Source organism: Aplidium turbinatum, chromosome 16 (assembly GCF_918807975.1).
Source record: "Aplidium turbinatum chromosome 16, kaAplTurb1.1, whole genome shotgun sequence".
NCBI classification, from domain to species: domain Eukaryota; kingdom Metazoa; phylum Chordata; class Ascidiacea; order Aplousobranchia; family Polyclinidae; genus Aplidium; species Aplidium turbinatum.
In genome coordinates, this window is record NC_137487.1 from 15,343,342 (window position 1) to 15,362,285 (window position 18,944).

At 37.4% G+C, this 18,944-nt stretch overlaps 1 protein-coding gene across 1 annotated transcript; it reads left to right on the forward strand.

Annotated features, from left to right (window-relative positions):
- Nucleotides 1-821: 821 nt before the first annotated feature.
- Nucleotides 822-13,520, forward strand: LOC145785810 (arylsulfatase B-like). Its single transcript, XM_082597521.1, has 13 exons — nucleotides 822-955; nucleotides 1,349-1,437; nucleotides 2,966-3,013; nucleotides 3,732-3,895; nucleotides 4,625-4,773; nucleotides 5,371-5,450; nucleotides 6,670-6,833; nucleotides 7,249-7,413; nucleotides 8,410-8,564; nucleotides 10,374-10,505; nucleotides 11,010-11,140; nucleotides 11,377-11,487; nucleotides 13,280-13,520. Exons 2-13 carry the CDS (start codon nucleotides 1,377-1,379, stop codon nucleotides 13,453-13,455), a joined length of 1,536 nt encoding a protein of 511 aa, XP_082453647.1. The 5' UTR covers nucleotides 822-955; nucleotides 1,349-1,376; the 3' UTR covers nucleotides 13,456-13,520.
- The last annotated feature ends 5,424 nt before the right edge of the window (nucleotides 13,521-18,944 follow it).

The following is an 18,944-nucleotide window of genomic DNA, read 5'->3' on the forward strand; positions in this document are numbered from 1 at the left end:
CAATGAGTGACGCCTTGGAAATTTGAAATAACGCACCAGGTCGTTGCGACGCACAGTTCGATAACCTCTGTTCTGGAAAAACAAATTTTCACTAGGAAATGTAGATTCCCAATATACAATTAATGGTATCATAGTCTAACAAGTAGGTTATAATCACAAACAGGACCGTGTAAACACTATCTCAGGTCCGTGCTGAAACCCACATGTCGGCTCCTATTTTTAGTGGTGATGCCTATAAAATGTTTTTCAAAGCATGAGGCTGTTTAAGAAATGTGTAAGGAAGTATTTCTTTAGGGCCGCAAACCCCTATAGTATGAGTTTGCAAATAGGTCACATTAAAAAGGTAGAAAATGGCCTGGTTTTATTACAAACGAAATAGTTCATAAATTTCAAATTTTCCAGGTTAAAAATTGCCTAAAGCTAAAGTTTCATGTCAAGTTAAAAATTTGTACCTTTAGAGTGCTCCCCCAATCAAATGAGTCACGCTACGACACTGCCTTCCAAAATAACATGACATTTAACCTAAAATGACTCTGCTTTTAAACAAATCACCTAACTATAGAAATCAGCATCATTGCAACATCCGGGAGTGTGCGAAAACTGCTTATTTGAAAGGAGCAACACAGTCTACTAAAACTCACTATGTAGGTCACGAAGGGATAAGGATTAGAAAAACAGGCATAAACAATCAAAAAGAAATTCGAGAGTAAGCATGAGATTATGAAACCTGTAATAATGATATGATATCCTAGAAGACGACACAATTAATTATTTAACTTTCTTATTATTACTTGCTAACTTGTTATTTTTCTATTCATTTAGTGATTTTAGTTCGTTTGTGCAATCGCGAAACACCACTATCGGAAGGATTGGGATATGCTGACTGCAGGAGAAAAAAATTACTGAGATACGCTGCAAGAGGGAACAGATAAGATACATAGTTTTGAAATATGGAGTAAGTCCTGTGATTCGAAAAGCATTACAACGAAATCTCCACTCAATAGGCCTATATTCAAAGGGCTTTTTACTACCTTCAAAGATTTTTGTAAGGTCACAAAAAGTTTTACCTACTTTTGGAAAAAACGAGATTAGCCAACACCTTAACCAAAAATAAATATTCATTTTTGGAACATTGCTTTACAGCACATCTGGATATGAATTGACTCAAAATGGTCTTGATGAAACTAATATAGAAATTACTCTAAAAAACACCACGTGTTCACAATTGCACATAGCTTCATTTTGTAGAATAGGCAACTTAGACACTTACAGTTATAAAATACAGGAGGCCTATGGCCGTATAACCAATTTAATTTTAATCAAATTTTAAACTTTATTTTTTCTGCAGACGTTTTCAGAACCATTGACTTGTAAACATGAGAATGAACTGGCTTGGGCTTCAGCTGCTTGTGTTTTGGGCCATTTCGTTAACGAATTGTGAGTAACATTAAACTTCAGCATTAATGTACCAATGCATAACTCACCATCACCCCAATATGTGATATTCAAAGAAGTTCCTTTTGATGATTGTTTGGTCATGTGTGCCCCCAAAGCCGAGATAAAACATGCACTTTTTTTTCGTTTCTTCAAAATGTTCTAGCTTGCTTCGCTCGTTCAATCACATGTACTTAGCTTAACAGGGTCACAGGGCATGCATGTCTTGTATGCTCAGTCCCGTAGATAGCCAACCATGAAATGTTGTAAACATAACTAAAGGCGAAAAGTTTGTACAGTAGAGGAAGAAAAGTACAGTTTTTTCTGAAGATTTATCTTTTTTGAAGGATTGAAATAGTAATAACAGAGACTGAAAGCCGAGTCCTGCAACTTATACCTCATAAACAATTTTATATCAAGTATTGTTGTAAGTTTGACACCTTGTAAGTTTGACACCACCAGCATAAAGCTAACAATCATACAGCTGACAAACCAAGTGAACCCGCATTGCGGTTTCAGCTTTTCACGTCGATCAAAATTGGCAGAGGAAAAAGTTGTTTGATACTTTATCCGCGGACTGAGAATAATAATAATCGTGCTTTTATTTTATCTTTTTTTAATAATCGTGCTTTTATTTGCGCCCATTGCGATAACATGCAGTACACTGCGATCACAGATGCGATACAACAGACGACAGGAAGCAGCGAAGTGACATATGGTCTTCGAGTCAGCTTCTTCCTTTATTTTGGCTTGCCATTAAGTGTCTTTGCCGAGACACAGCCGCGTGCTCTGGAGCGGTGTCGAACCCACGTCCTTTCGAACGTCGCGCAGACGTTCTCTTTGAGAGAACTTTGAAAAATTCTTTTTGACAGCTCAATCCTGGCAACTTCGCATAATTGTAGAGGCTTTGAACTGCTAGCGAAGGCCCGGTTACCAAGATTGACAGAGTGAAGTTTACAATTGTGGAAGTGTTGTTGTTTGTGAATTATTTCATTCATTAGGAATCGCGAGATAAAAAGCTGATCTTGAAATGCATTGCTCAAGCACACACCAAGAGATCGCTATACCATCGTTTTTGTCGTGGTCACGTGATGTCGCCTTGGTCAAGTGTCACCAATATAACAGGGAAAACAGCTTGTGTGACAAACATGTATAAAATTATATGTTTCTCGGCAGCCGATTGTAGCAAGAATTGACAGCGATAGACACCATCATCCATCAATTCTTGCTACAATCGGCTGCTGAGAAATATACTGTATAATTGATTGGATGGTCTAAAAATGGCTAGTGTGGAAGCTACACCGTTATGGTTAGCGAATCGCAACTGCTCGCTGTACTAGTGAGTGCTCAGCCTTGTGCAGATAGCCGGGAAGAACTCTCCTTTTTCACAATGTATAAGATTATTGTATAGTTGTCACATATGTAGTGGTCCATGTAGTGAAGTGAAGTAAATGCGCTTGATACAACGCATAATGATCTTTTTTGATCAAAATCCTGTAAAAAAATTTTATAGTGTGTTTGTCCTTTTCAGCTGGAGAAGTCCCACCACATATTGTGTTGGTGTATGTAGATGACATGGGTAAGTGCTATAGCGTGAAGTGCGGGTCTACATCAGTTGTATCTGATTGCAGTCGAAGGCAATTGAAAAGTAGTCGATTTTATCAAGTTTAGTCTTGCCTTGAAAATATGTAATATTGTGTTGATGTTTATTGCTATTCGTTGGCCTTTTTTTTGATTTGTCTCAGCCAGCAAAGCAATCTTTTTTTACGTTGAAATAATGGTTAGTGAAATTTTGAATAATTGTGAGTTTGAAAAAAAAAATGCTTTTACATGTAGCCAACCAAATTTAAATTTACATAAGTAGGTATGTCAATTCTTGTTCATTTTAAAAAATAAACTAAACCTTCGAAGTCAATTTGAATAGCATACCGTAGCCTGCCATATTTTCATATTATCTTCTACTGTGTGACATCAGTTCTTGGTAGAATGACCTCTATGCGTCATGACTGTTGCCAGTATTTTTTTTATTACAAATCGTTGATGCTTTTAGCTTTCATTCCGAGCTAGCTTGTAACTGTGACTTGATATATATGTGTTTGCTATTACTTGAATTTGCCTTGTTTTCTAAACTGGTCTGGAAGTTTATTGAAGTGAACCATCTTTCCATACCGGTACATTATAATACACACTATATTATCATCGGTCTGCTTGTCCGCTTGTAAGAAACCCAAAATTATTATGGCCCAGGGCCCACAAAGGGATTGACACAGCATTGTTTTCAAGCAATTTTTTTTCAGGTTTTAACGATGTTAGTTGGCATAACAAAGAGGTTATAATGCCAAACATAGCGGATCTGGCAGCAGAGGGAGTAATACTGGAACAAGCATACGCCCAAGAAGTTTGTACACCTTCGCGTGCAGCATTGCTTACCGGATACTACCCAATAAGAATCGGAATGCAGGTTGGCTAACTGTTCTTGTTTTTTTGATCTCCTTCCATAGTAGAAATAAGTAGGCTACGGTGGTTAAATGAGGCAGGTCAACTGAAGATCTTTTACTGCCAAGATTAGCTGAGATGATACTGTAAACGACAAATCCACGCCAACTCCGTTTTTCTGGCCAGTGTTTAAAGCGACATAAGGCAACTAAAAAGTAATTTTTCCACCTTCAGCAGATACTTCCAAACCATGGACGCATGTAACCCAGTTAAAAGAATTGTGACGTCCTCGTCTGATGTAGACTTGATAGAATGTTTGGTTGTTGAATGCATATCTGACTTCTTTCAGTTTATCAATCAAAGATTATTCATCTGTAGCAAAATGGGAAAACTGTTAAGATCATTTATAGCCTTCATTTTCCCGTCAAAAATGTTGACACATTACGAAATAATACTTTGAAACATCATCGATAGCTTATTAGCCTGAATCTTTAAAAAGTAGAATCGTGCTCAGCATGGTGATAAAGCCTACTTTATTCTTCGAAGGTTCGTTATTTAAGGCATCTGTCGTTAGACCCACATTTTCTCCAGCGAAATGTGAAATTATTGTTTGACAAATAACTTGCCCACAAACAAACAAATTGTCGACTCAATGACGCTGGATATCCCTGCTCATGTCAAGGTTTCAGCCTATTGTTCATAGCAGTTTTTTCGATGCCACTCCCAAGTAATTTGTGTTTTATCTGTATGGCAGGAAGGTCCTGCCAAGTCTACTCAAGCCAGTGGCCTTCCTTTGAATTTGACTCTTCTTCCTGAATATCTTGGCAACGCTGGATACACGAGTTACATGGTTGGAAAATGGCATCTGGGATTTTGCAATAAAGCTTATACTCCATTAGAAAGGTGAATATCGATGATTGGTTTTGATCTTTATCTTTGGACTGAGAAGGCCTCTTTGAGAGATTAATTCTGGCAGTTTCGCATACTCCTACAGGCTTTCAACTGCTGGCGTAGGCCAGCTTACCATCACCATCCATTTTGCTTTAAAGAAGCCTGGTCTTCATCCACAAGGGGTTATTGCATAGAAAGCTGTCCTTGAAATGCATTGCTCAAGCACATGCCCCTGAGCTGAGCAAACGGTGTTTGATCTTACGGCTTCTTCATCTGAGCCACTGGGTTGACGTCACATGTAAACATCATCATGTATAAGGTACTACAAAAAAAGTATGAAAACATATTCTTACTATTGCCACAATACAGTAGGCTATTGGCTTGCTGTAAGCTATACAATTTAAAAAAAAGACAGGCATAAACTTGAACCATCTTCCGCAGTATTTATTGCAATAAAAGTCTGGCAGTCTGATTACTTTGTTGCAAAAAAACTCTTGAATGTGGTCAGTCACAACTTGAGTTCAATGTAAAACAATGTGACTTTTCTAAACTGTCCACCGATAAGTCCACGATCTTTTGTGGTGTCTGCTGATGACTATTTGTTTTTAGGGGATTTTTTTCTCATTACGGATTTTACAACGGACTAATTTCTTTCTACACTCATCAGGCGGAAGGAAGAAATGTCATGAGTATGTTTTTATCAATTAAAAAGATTATAAACTATAACCTACAACTAAGAGGGAGGGTTCATTGTACTTCCAACTTCAGCCCTGAGACACAATAGTATATTTCCAGAGCAAAATAGATATAATAGCAAAACAGATATAATTTTTTTGAAATTTTTATCCAACTATATCCCATCAAACTGTATTAACTTACCTCAAGGGTGTATTAACGTTAAGTTGATACATAAAGTAACTTTTTAACATTGATTAATCTAAAAACTAAATGCCGTTGAAAGCCAAAAGTAGCTGGCAATAGTGCACTAGTTTATTATGTTTCAGCTGAAGCTGGACTTAAAAAAATCGCCAACCTCTACTCTCCCCTAATACAACATTTTTAACGTTATCAAAATTTCTAATTTTTATCCAATTCAATTGTATTGTTTAAATAATACTCAGAAAATCTTGCTAGTTTTGTTATAACCAGTAGCTGATACAAACGGTGGGAAGAAAGAACTTGGCCATGCTTCCTTTGCTAACTTGTCTGTCGACGTCTTGTCCACGTGTCTTGACAATTTTTTTTTCGCTTGCTTCGTACACTCAACCTTATTTTATTCATCTAACGGGTGGTATTGGGAAACGCATGGTTTCAGCAATGGAAAACTTTCAACAAATACATTTTGAAATCCTTCTGCGGTGAAAGAAAACAAAGCTTATACTAAACTTCAATTTTCAACCAAAACTTTTCCCCCAAGTTTCTAGAAAAACCCAATGTTAAGTTGATGCGTTTGATCAAATACAAGCCGTGCGTCTTAAAAAAAAAAAAAAAATTATTATAAAGCCTACAAATACACAAAAACGATCAAAACAAGGTTATAATGTAACAAAATTTTCTGATGGCAATGCTCCATACCCTCTGCCGCATTAGCCTATTTCCTTTGACATAAACATTAAATTGTTTATTTCATCTTTCGAATGTTGATTCTTCGAAATATCTTCTGGTGCCCCTTCTAAGTTTTTCTTCTAGATCCACTAATGTCTATAGCCAAGGTTATATTTGCTAGGCTATAAGCTTTTATACGTTTATAGTTTACCTATAACTTACGTTTTTAAATTGAAAGATACCAGCACCACTTTTTTCATGAAGGGACAAACTTAATTGATGCAACGTTTTTAAGACTGTAATTCAACACAGCCCACAGTCGTAAAGAGCATTACTCTTTTCCCGTTTTCATCTCTGTTCCAGGGGGTGTAGATTATCGCAATAACACTGCTGTGAACAACGCTTCCTTTGGAGTATACACTACCACTGATTTCACCAATGCTGCCATCGATAAAATAGAGAGTCACAACCCGAATAAACCCATGTTTTTGTACATGGCTTACAATGCTCCTCATACGCCATTACAGGTAAACCTTGATGTTTTAGCTTTAATAAGGAGTGAAATGCATCGTTTTTTTATTTTTGACTAAACTGGATATCAATATTCGCCGCCCATTAGCTCAGTGGTTACGCGCAAGGCTCAAGATCACGTGGCGCTGGTTCGACTTCCGGGGTGTGCGCTTGAGCAACGCATTCAGGACTGCTCTCCATTCAGCGGCACCTAGAAAATGGAATAATTCCCCGGCAACAACACTTTAACAATCAGAAAACTTCGCTTGTTCATTCTAGGTAACCTGCCCTGCGTCAAGAGCCTCTACAAGTATGCGAAGCTACCAGGAATAACATATCAAGGCTTCGTCAGTCCGAGGATAAAGATTCAAAACCAAAACCAACCAACCAGTAAGTAGTAGACCGTTGTAGGCTATACGTTTGATATTCCAGGTCGATTCTTCATACGCGGACTTGTATTCACCCCTACTTGAAGACAACGATCGCAAAACCTACCTTGGCATGATCACTGCTCTCGATGATCAAATCGCACGCCTAGTCTATGCTTTGAAAGACAATGGTTTTTGGGACAACACGGTTTTCGTTTTTTATTCTGATGTAAGTTGAGCTATGATAGCTGACGCTGTCTAATTTTACTTTGAACTGTCTTCGATAAAACTTCATTTCGATCCCAGAAAGTAGGTTTTCGTTACAAAAGCAATTGCAACGTAATCAGTTTAAGTGAATATAGTGCCGTACTAAGGTAAGGTTTTTTTCAACTTGCAAGATCAACAAGTTATAATAATGCAGGCAAGCTACGTGAAATCATATATCATTTGTAAGGCAGGTGGATCGAGGGGCACGTGTCGATGAGCTGGTAGGCTACAGCATTTTTATTGCTTAAGTTACAAGTTGTGTTTTCTATGGCATGTTTGCTTCAAACAAAGTTAGATTAGTGTTATTGCAACGCAGGCTGCAGCTTTTAGCTTCCGTATTTCCAAACGTTGTGAAGAACAATATCAATAAGGAAAAGTGTGTTGAAGATGAGGGCCGCACCGTTTCAAAAACAGTGGGCCTAAAACTTTTTTTTGTTGAGCATTGTAGTATAGAAAGCTATGTGTTTGGTATGTAGGTCTAAACAGAAACTGGTGGTTATCAAAGACCAAAACTTGAAGCAGCATTACCAAAAATACATGATTTTCATCACTCATTTAACATGTAATTAGACCTGGACTACTATGTTTTTAAATTATCTGAATAGTGTAAAATTGCAAACAAATAAACCAAAGGCTTTGTTGTCTGGATGTAACCAAAAACGTTTCTTGATTGGTTAGGCTACATAGCAAAAACAATCTTAAATTTGGCCGATTTTCAAGGATAAATGTGTAAAAATTTTAATACGGCTTCCCAAGACTCGCAAATAGCTAAATGTGGCCTGTGGCCACAAAATTTTGGCTACCCCTTGTCTAACTTATACCTTAAAAGATATTTCTCTATTATTTGATTTTAGTAACTTTCACTGTGAAATTTGCATCATTTTATTGTTTGTGTTGATAATTGTCGTTTGTCTGAAATTATGTCTTTTTGAAAGATGTGTTAAACATGCTTCTGTAGAATGGAGGTCAACCGCAAATGGGCGCAGGAGTAGGAGGAAAAGGGAATAACTACCCATTGCGTGGAAGTAAACGCACTTTATGGGAAGGAGGCTACAGAGTTCCAGCATTTGTGAGAAGCAATTTGTTATCTGAAACAGGATACGTCCACAACGGGTAAGTGTTCAGTAACTTCGCTTATCCTACCTCTTGCTCTAGGCCAGAGGTGGGGAACCTGCGGCCCGCGGGCCGAATGCAGCCCGCGTGACTGTTCCATGTGGCCCGCGTCAAAATTTCTTTACCCAAAATATATTGAAACAACAGCTTTAAAAATTTTAATGTCAATCTTAGCAAGATTTTTGGACATAAAGAGTAAAGAAATGGAGTTAGATATTTTTGCCTCTCCTTTTAATGTGGTTGCAACTGATGTTCCTAGTAACTTCCAACATGAAATAGTAGCGCTCCAGAGTGACGGTACGTTGAAAGCGATGTACCAAAACATTCCACTGCTCAACTTTTATCAACGCTACATAAATGCTGATGATTTTCCAGTCATGCGGAAACATGCTTTGAAATATGTGTCTATGTTTGGAAGCACATACCGTTGCGAGCAGTTTTTTTTCCCAATTGAATCTAACAAAAAGTCGGCTTCGCTCCAGACTGACTGATAAAAACGTGGAGATGCAGCTAAGAGTTGCAACATCTTCCGTGTCAACAGCAGACATCACACGACTCACCAAATATAAAACTTTCAGCCATCCCAGCACTAGCCGTGAAAGTGAAATACATCATTGTTTACTTCGCTGCATTTTTTATCTGTAAATATAATTTCGAAATTTTTAGTGGCTCGCCTGTGGTATTTCTCATTTTATGTGGCCCGCAATACTAAAAAGGTTCCCCACCCCTGCTCTAGTCTAGGCAATCTATTGTTCAATTAAGTAGGCTACAATATAGGCTAAAGCTGCTGGAAACAAATTTTTCTTAAACCATAAAAAAAAAAATTTTCCACAATCCAATTAATAAAAATTTATTCTGTTAATATCTTGACATTATTATCGAAATAGTAATCTTTTTATTAATGTTCATACTGCTAATAATAATGAAAGAATAAACATTCTTTCTCATGAATGTGCAATACAATAGCATGTGGTTCCAGTTGTTATTCACAGTGCATTAGTAATTGTATTGTAGATCAACTGCAAGTTAGAAATAGATACAAATTAAAATGACTAGTTTTATTACATTTCTAGAGATTTCATTCATATTGCATAAATCGTGAACTTTGTTTTGTGACGTCACATAGCAATACATTTTTATGACGTTATGTCAGACTTTAAAAACATTAAATTTAAAATCCTTGGGTTTGCTTCTTTCAAGTAATGTAGCCTACTTTACAATTTTGCATGTTTTCTAACCACTGGTTACCATAGTTATAAATGCAAAAGTTGGGCCTCTCTCGTAAAGCCCGATTTGAGCACTCAAGTCCTTCTAATTCTGTGATGCATGCACTGATTTAAAGCAGTACGGCAAACAGGTTGTTACTAAATCGCAAAAGTCTACCAAGCCTATTTTTGGGCCCCTGAGATGGTGGGCGTGAGGGCCCCCCCCCCCCCTTGACATAGCACTGGGTATAGATACTTATTACAGCAATTTTTAAATGACAAATCAAACTCGTAACTTATCAATTTTATGCTGTCATCTTCCACATCTTGAACTGTTCATATAGGCTAATATTACTAAAACGCTACAGTCATGTCTGAGAGTGGCTGCTTGACTTGAAGATTTTTAATAGTCACTTTGCAGCCTTCCTTTATTGTGACGCTGCTACAGTGCTACTGCATATCAATTTGTCCTGTCGTAGGCCAGGGATGTCAAAAGAATCTTCTTCAAAGCCTAATCCAGCTGATAAGGTCCACTTTTAAGTTATCCCACAAGTTGCATGACTAGGAATAGCCTAAAGGCCACTTATAAAAAAATGTTTTGCAGGTTGGTACATGTAACAGACTTGTTTGCCACTTTTATTTATCTTGCCAACAACAAAAACCCAAGCTATATACCCGAAGGCATTGATGGCATGAACATATGGAAAGCTCTATCTGAGAACATAGAATCTCCCAGGTAAAATGTGCTGCTTGTTCTGCGTCTCAATTTGTAGCCTACGTGATAAATCCTAGGCTGCATAGAAAACTATAGGCTAATAGCCTATAATGGAATAGGAAAGCTAAACCGCTAGCCTACTGCAATGCGTTGTAGATAGGACTGAATTTATTGCAGATAGCCTACGTGTTTCATTCACTTCTTTGGGCTTTGGCTCTCGTTTAAAGAAAATTGTTTCAATAATTTAATGAAGTAAAGTAGCCTACAACATTTGAAATGGTTTGGATAGCACTATCAAAATAACTAACAATGTTGTTAATTGTTATCGACTAACCAAATACCATATGCTCTGGTGAATGCCTCTAACCCATGGCGATCTAGATAGCCATGCTCTCACCCCTTGCGCACTGCATCATCTGTAAGTTCCATCTGCAGCAATGTTGATAGACTAAGCCTATAATGTAAATTTCTCAAAAGCAAGAAAAGCCCATATGTTAGTTAGGCTAATCATTGGCTCATGTTTAGAAAGGAAATGGTGTACAACGTTATAACAACATCTCATTCCTCTAAGCCAGCAGACAATGTTGTTCCTCAAGCTGCAATTCGATCTGGAAAGTACAAATTCATAGAAGGATATCCTGGAGGCTCTGGAACCCGTTAGTAGCTTAACACAAAGTTAACCACTAAACTAAACACTTAAAGTTAACATTAACCCTAAAAGCCTACACTTCTGATGGCTCAAGCACTTTAAAATTACCTCTGCATAGCTCACTTTGTTTTAAAATTTAAATATGAGCTATGAAATGGTTTCCTGTATTAAATAAGCTATATTTAAAAAACAGTGAGAAATCTAAATTTTGATGAATGGTATATTTACCCTGTATTTACGCAGTTGATGATTGGACAATGCCTCCAGAAAATCAAACTGATGTTATTGGAAACCCAAGCAATTATGGGCCTTATATTAGCAACAAGATAGAGTATTATGTCTTTGATCTCGATGGTAGGTCTTTCTATAGCCAGTCATGCAATAGGTTAAGCTATTAACATTTATTTTAATTAGCATGTGAACATAAGCCCTATGTAGGCTACGTTTGAAAAGATTATTATATGAATAATGACATCCGGATGTAGACATAGATGAGAGATAGGCTTGAAGAAGCAATTTCTTCACCCCCCAAAAAAAACTTTCCCCCATCTCAATAGGTTTTTAATGCTATTGCAAGGTTTTAATAACGTTTTATTGCAAGTTGAATGGCGTTTCATCGGTGTTTGTCTGCATTCAGTAATAGGCTATTGTTAAACAAGCTTTTTATTTTACATATTAAAATTTGTACCTTTTCCCCAACAATTGTTTTTGTTCTCATAATTTTTCTTTCTAGCTACGGCCCTGTATAACATGTCTATTGGTGATAGGTAAAAAGTAGTATAAGATAACTGAGTAAGACCAAAGTGCCCCGAAGTAGGCAACGGAAAAAATTAAAAAACTTCTAAAAAATCTCAAAAAACAGGCTTTTATTGTTCTTTTCAAATTTTCATTAGCGGTAGCCTACCATACAAAAACTTCAAAAATTTAAATCATATTTAGTATCCCTTCATTATGTTCCAAACTGTGTAGTTAGGAGTAATATTTATTATAGTGTAATAGCCTTTGTTTTTGATCACATTTTCGGTCCGGGAAGGCATGATAGACTCAGAGAGCTTTTTGCACAAATTTTGGTCAATGTTCTGACCTCTAATCACTTTAATAGTTTGTTTTAGTTCCTAAAGACTCCCTGGATTTAATCCGGAGACTTTTTTTTGATCAAGATCTATAAATTCTCTAACCTTCTTACAGTTTGGCTTCTACAACCCTTTCGTCCAAAGACCTATTGGCTCTTCACCAATGAGCCATCGGTGTATCTAGCTTAAGCATCTGTCAATTGTGGTTTAGAGGTGCTTTTCCGCAGTCAGGGCCGAAAAGGGCTTTCTTAACCAAAGGTCAAATGATAAATGCCACGCGTTACATTCGTGTAGGCCTACTAGCTGCTCATCTTCTGGCATTTTTAAATATCGATGGATGCACGATATTTCAACAAGACACTGCACCTTGCCACAGGCTGAAACCAAAATGCTCATGAAGTGGTGTCAGACCAAAAATGTCAACGTGCAGAAACGACCAGAAATTTTTCTAGCCTGAATTCGATTGAGAATTCGTGGAGCTTGATCAAACTAAAAAATGGATAGATTAAATCCAGGGAGTTTAGAGGAATTGAAACAAATTAAATTATTAGAGGTTTGTTGTCAGGATATCGACCAAAATTTATGCAAAAATCTCTCCGTTTCAGGATGTCTTCCAAGATCCAAAATGTGTCCAAACATTAAATAACTTATTAGTCTTAATTATTCAGTTTGGTACATATTGATAAAGTTTGTTGAAGTTTACCTTTTTACCGGTAGGCTACTGCAATTCAATTTCTTTTCCATGTTTACTTTGCTGGATTTCATATAGACGATTTGCCTTTTACATTTTGATAGCCTACACGGTTAGAATTCTTTTATCAATGGTAATAAATGTTCGAAAGACTGCCTTGCTGGAATTTAAATTTAACTTGTACTTTCACATCATTCTAATTGCTTGGACCCTTTTATTTCCTGATGTTAGATCTTTATTCCAGGTAGGGATACACATACAACCTGTTTACAAACAGACCCTGTCACAGGTTTGATGTAGGTTCTGTTTCTAGTTCATTTATATTACCCTGTCTATATTTAGATATTTGCTCTGCATTAGTGATAGCTTAAATGCTTTTCAGCTGATCCGAACGAAACGAACAACCTGGCGTCAACGATCAACACAACAATATTTAATCATCTCAAAAAAGTTCTTAGAGATGTCAAAGAGAGTACAGTTGATGCTATAAGTTCCAACATAACCACTGCAGCCGATCCAGCTAATTTTGGAGGAGTGTGGAGTCCTGGATTTTGCTAGATTGCTTAAGTCTGGTGAAAGTTGTAATGCAAGTTTAATGTGATGCAAATAAATAACAACAAGCAAATGCATGACAGGCTAATTGTTTGGCAAAATTTCTATAGCCTACATTAGCCAACTTTTCTTTCATGGAAGACGCTTTTGTAGTAAGTTGGTTATTTAGATTAGATACCAGTAGATACCATTACCAGTTATTCTCTCAAAAAACTTTTTTTGAGGAATTGCCATTTAGATTTCACAAATTGTGTTAAAATAATTGCCATGGTAAAATTGTCAAATATATTAAAGTCTAGTAAGTTAAAAAGAAATATTGTGACAAAGTGATTTAATTTTGATTGTTGGTGGTTTTAGTACAAACCATTTGAAAACTGTGTAGCTAGAACAATATTTCTCAAACTTGTTCCAAAATTGCACTCCTGAAATATTTAATGCGAATACTAAGCTACCAGTAGGCTACCAAACATTTTTTAAACAAACAAAAGTTTATGTAGCCTAGCTTAAGTATAGGCTAAATGGCACAGGTAGAATGACATCAGGATTAGCCTCTTCATAACGTGTTTTAACTTAAAAAGGATTAATCCAGGGTTGGAAGTCGTTAGTCAAAAAGCAATGACTATTTCAATATTCGATTGTGCCCATAAAGGCAATGACTTTCCGCTATCGATAGGCTACATAAAAAAGCAAAGAATAGCAATTACTAAAAATTGACTGGCCAAAAAACAAGCCCAAAAACAAGCAACCCGCAAAGTCAAAAAAAAATACGAAAACTCGAAAAAAAAATACAAACCTAAACTTGCGGGAAAACCGCAAGGTTAGCAACATAGCAACACTGTTAACGACTCTCACTGGCATGTTTTTTCTGAACTGCGTTGCCGCAAAATTTTCCTTAATCCATTAAAGTTCGAAAACCAGAAGGGGACTAGGTCGGATAGTAGGCTACGGTAGCCTATAGCCTAATCCGAAAACTAAATCTCGTAAATTCGTTTTGACGACGAAGTAAGTGAACAACAAAAAATGATTCAGCAGTTCTCCTAAATATCGATTAGTGAAAAACGAATAATGATGTCGTTGCTTGCATAAAAAAGCAGTGAATAACGCACATTCGATATTTATTTTTAAAAGGAATGTGTAGCCTATAAGCATTCGATATTCAGATAGCAACGAATAACGTTATTGAACAGTGACAACTAGTCGTTACTTCCAACCCTGGATTAATCTTAGGCTAACTTATAGGCTAAATTTCCCTTTGACAACTTCTCTTTGAACATCCAGAAGCGCTGTCATCCGCACAGAACACACGCTTCTCTCCCCTAGACTGAATATATTCAGTAGCCATCTCTTAAAGCAGATTGCGCATCAACATGGGTAATTTTTTCAGATTTTCTTCTTTCATCTTCCCTTCAACCACAAAAAAAATCTGCTTTCATTACCCTACCTTTAAACTCGAAGATTTTTGGAAAAGGTTCAGTGGCGCATCGCATCTTTCGTGTGATCTAGTTTAGGCTACATAAGACATCAGTTCGACACCACTAGGAAGGGTTTTGTTTCAAACATTTTCAAACTGTTCTGCCCAGTTGGGTAGGAGCTTGACACTGGGACCCAGTCGGGCAGCTCAGTTGGGCCCAACATAGCCTACTGTTCGTTTGGTATCCAGCAGTGGCGTATATTTAGGCTAGGGTGTTCAAGGTGTTCACTGAACACCCCAAGAAATCCAGAAAAAAAGAAAATTTCCATCGGTTGTCGATGTTCTTTACTTTCATGATATTCTAACATCTTGCTGCATGCTGATTGCTTTCTTTTCAATTGCAAAACTCGTCCCCTTCTAATTTTAATACTCCAACGTTTGAGGTCATTGCCTTTAAGCTGGGTGTGCACTGACAGCTTGGCGAGTGCTATTTAAAATAAACAATTAAGAAAAATGACGTCACAAGGCAGCGAAAACAGCAATGGTTTTAGTTCAGCCAGGCTGTTCACTCGCTGATCTGAAGACCTCGGCGCGTCATTGGGGGAATCCCAGGCAATAGCAAGTTTTAGCTTGTTGGATTAGAGTTTGAGGTGATCACTGATCAGAGTTGGATACAAGATAAGATAAAATGTTTCTTATGCACCAAGTGCCAGTAAATTAGGACTAGCTTGTCTGAATCTGCAACAAAGCTTATGGCAACAGCCAACATCATTGATGCAGCATTTTAAAACAACACATCTAATCGTTTTGTAATTAGAGTGTTTGTATGTTACTGGTATTGTACCTTATTGCTGAAACACCTTAATTATGTAGCAGGTGCCAGCTGACTCAAAGTCGCTTTCTGTGTCTCCTGGTTTGTCTCACATTAATTATTGCCTAATATTTGTTTCGTCTTGGGTGTAGGCCTACCACCGGTACGGTATATAATATATATATTAAAATGTGAAGCCAATGAACAAAATGATACCCAGTGACGATCGGTGAGGGAAGGCAAGGAAAGCAGTGCTTACCTGAGAGAAAACTATGCAAAGTAGGTTATAATGATTGAATTCTAGGTTTAACTTCTTATTATTTTTATCATGTCTATTTTAACTTGAAAATTACTGTATTCGTGACTAGAATTACTCGTAACGCTTGTGAGTAGTCTAAATCCTCACCAAACCGCATGTCTTGCCTATAAATGCCAATTAAGGCAAACGCTTCTGTCAGAAACAATCACTGAGGCTCTAGGTAAGCAACTATCAAACTTGCTTACCCAGATTCAAAAATGTCAAAAAACGCCTTCGTTTTATCCAATCATCACTCGTTTTGCAAAACGTCACCAGCTGCTTAGCCAATCAGATGTGTTATGGTGAGACCAGGTGAGTCTTGCTTTCCCAGTGACGTCAATGCATACATTCGCTAGAGCGGCTAGACTAACTCGTCAGAATGGTGCTCGTCACGGTACACAGCACAAGCATCATAATGCCGAAATAATTGTTGCTGTTTTTTGATGTCTCCTCGCCATGTACTGTACTTTAGCCTACTAACTTTCATAGTCATGCCTTTGCCCTTTTTACAGCGTTGATATAACGTTACTTCGCCAATGAACGTTCAGGTGCGGCTGCAATATTTAGTTTGTTAAGCTTCTATACTCAGGAGGCAAACTTATCCAGCTTTTTGTACAAATTGCTTGCGGTTGTAATGTTTAGACCTAAGTGTTAGTTTTTGTAGTGTAGGCCTAACTGAATATCTGAGAATGAATGAACATTCATGACGAATTAAATATTTAGACAACTATTATTCCATGTTTAACACTGGATTTTGGTCCTGCAATGTTAAAATTAAGATTGTTCATGACTTCTAAACATTAAATGGATGTATGATCACGACATAGGCGAAGCACAATTTGACAGATTTTTATGTTTGATTTGTTTTGAAAATGCTCTCAGAGCGCACCAAATTGGAAGTGTTTTTCAAAAATTTCTGGGGGAGGCCCCCCAGACCCCCCGCTGTAGGTGTTGCCTTCGGGCTTCGCCCGACGGTTACGCCCTTCGTGCCTAGGCCTACTACCTTGCTGCAGCATATTTACAAGTTGCTTTCCCAACGGTTTAAGCCACCGAACGTCACTGATGATACCGGTACTGATAATGAAAAAATTGGCTAGTGGCTAAAGCTGCGTTTAGACTACATGCGACATTAGACATTTTAAACTTTCACCTGTTTGTTTTTAATTCGCTTGTACATTTCTCAAGGTGTTGCGACCGTGCCTAATCCTTGCATGAAGTAAATCATTTCCATCTCGAGCACGCTTTAACTTTCGCGTTTTTTCAGACTCCTGCTGTGTTATGGCAAGTAATATTGTTCGTTTTGATGGTCGGAAATAAAAACTGAACTGAAGTATGTGACTTTAGAAATGCAACTTAATGTTTGATATTATTAAGTCTTTCATTCAATAGGCGCTGTCAAATAAATATCTATTTTGTATTCTTCTCCATTCCGACAACATTATTTTTGTCAGTTTTGTTCATGTTCAGTTCATGTTCATGTTCATGTTCAGTTCAGTTCGTGTTCAGTTCAGTTCATTCATGTTCAGTTGTGCTGAAAATGCTCTCAGAACGCACCAAATTCAATGTTAATTTTAAAAATTTTCCTGGGGAGGCCTCCCAGACCCCTCTATTGCTTTGCCGTCACTGAACACCCTGTCAAAGTGATCACGGTACGCCACTGGTATCCAGATGTGTCTAAGTTGTCGTTACTGGCTATGTTGCTACTTAAAAGTAGTCCAACCATCAAAAGTGATGAAACAAAAGTAGGCCAAAATATTACAAATTTGAGTAAAAGTATACTCAATATCGAAAAAAAAGAACATAAAAATAGATCGAAAAAGAAAAATTGATTGATAAACTTTTTCTACAACTCCAAAACAAAACTAACCAGTTCCGTAAGAAAACAGCGGAAACTGGCAACCTTGGAGCAAATCTACGAGCTCGACGCAATCACACAAAAGCAACTTTACAAATGGTGTGACATAAGAAAGAAATACGGCTTCTAATTGGTCAGTTTTTTTAAATAGTTACCAAATAGGGAACATTTTGTCAGGGACATCTCTTGTAGCCTATATGAGGACCGGTATCAATGAGATCCTCAAACCTAAGATCAAGGCACTCCTATCTAATGAAAACACACCATCGGTTTATCCAAAGAATATGCGTTGCTTTTATCAAATTCCTGGTCACTTTGAAAATTTACGCTTACGGGCACTTAAACTTATCATAGGCCCAGGTCTAAAAGCTTGGATCACTCTCCCATTCAGGGGCGCCGGAACGATTTTTGACTGGGGGGGCAAGATTACGAAAAAAAGGCACTTTTGTTTACTAAAAGGCCATTTTTTTTCAAGTTTTATGATAAAGTATAATGATAATCGGTATACAAAGAAGGGTACCATGCTATGTTATAATGATGTAACCTACTGTCAAGCCTTAAAGCAGCCTGCGGCCATGGCCGCTAAGTAGTGCTTGAATGAACCGCCGGTGCTACCTCCTCAATCGGCAAAGTTTGGCCGCCGGTCTCTTCTAGCCAATTATTTAATTTCGCAATAGAATTAACTGTCGAAAATATGTAGTATCAAAGAGTGACACAAAATTAGGTCAGCGCGTCATAATCGCCACTGTTGCATTGTGCGGGGAATATTTGTTATTGATGGAATATATTCATCTGCAATCGCCAGCGCTGTAAGTCTTGTTTGTAATTCCCGACGTTTATTTTAAGAAAGTCTTAATCCGAAGTGCTAATTTACATCGGCTGGCAATATTGTCGTTTTTATGTCGATTTGATGTTGTCGGACATTAAACCGTTGTTAAAAAGGAGAACTAAATTAGTTGACATCAATGGGGAAAACATTTTTTTATCATATTTTGCAAAAATTATGCTTCTTTTAGTAATGTAACTTACATCATTGAAACAGCTCTAAACCTCAATTGCTAAGGCAACAGGGATCTGATGTAACAGAAAAAATATTTCGCACTTGCTAGTGCATCGTCGG

Coding starts and splice junctions, on each gene's coding strand:
- LOC145785810 (XM_082597521.1), top strand. CDS start 1,377: ATGAGAATGAACTGGCTTGGGCTTCAGCTGCTTGTGTTTTGGGCCATT. Junction 8,565..10,373: donor ACAGGATACGTCCACAACGG/GTAAGTGTTCAG, acceptor AATGTTTTGCAG/GTTGGTACATGTAACAGACT. Junction 11,141..11,376: donor TCCTGGAGGCTCTGGAACCC/GTTAGTAGCTTA, acceptor GTATTTACGCAG/TTGATGATTGGACAATGCCT.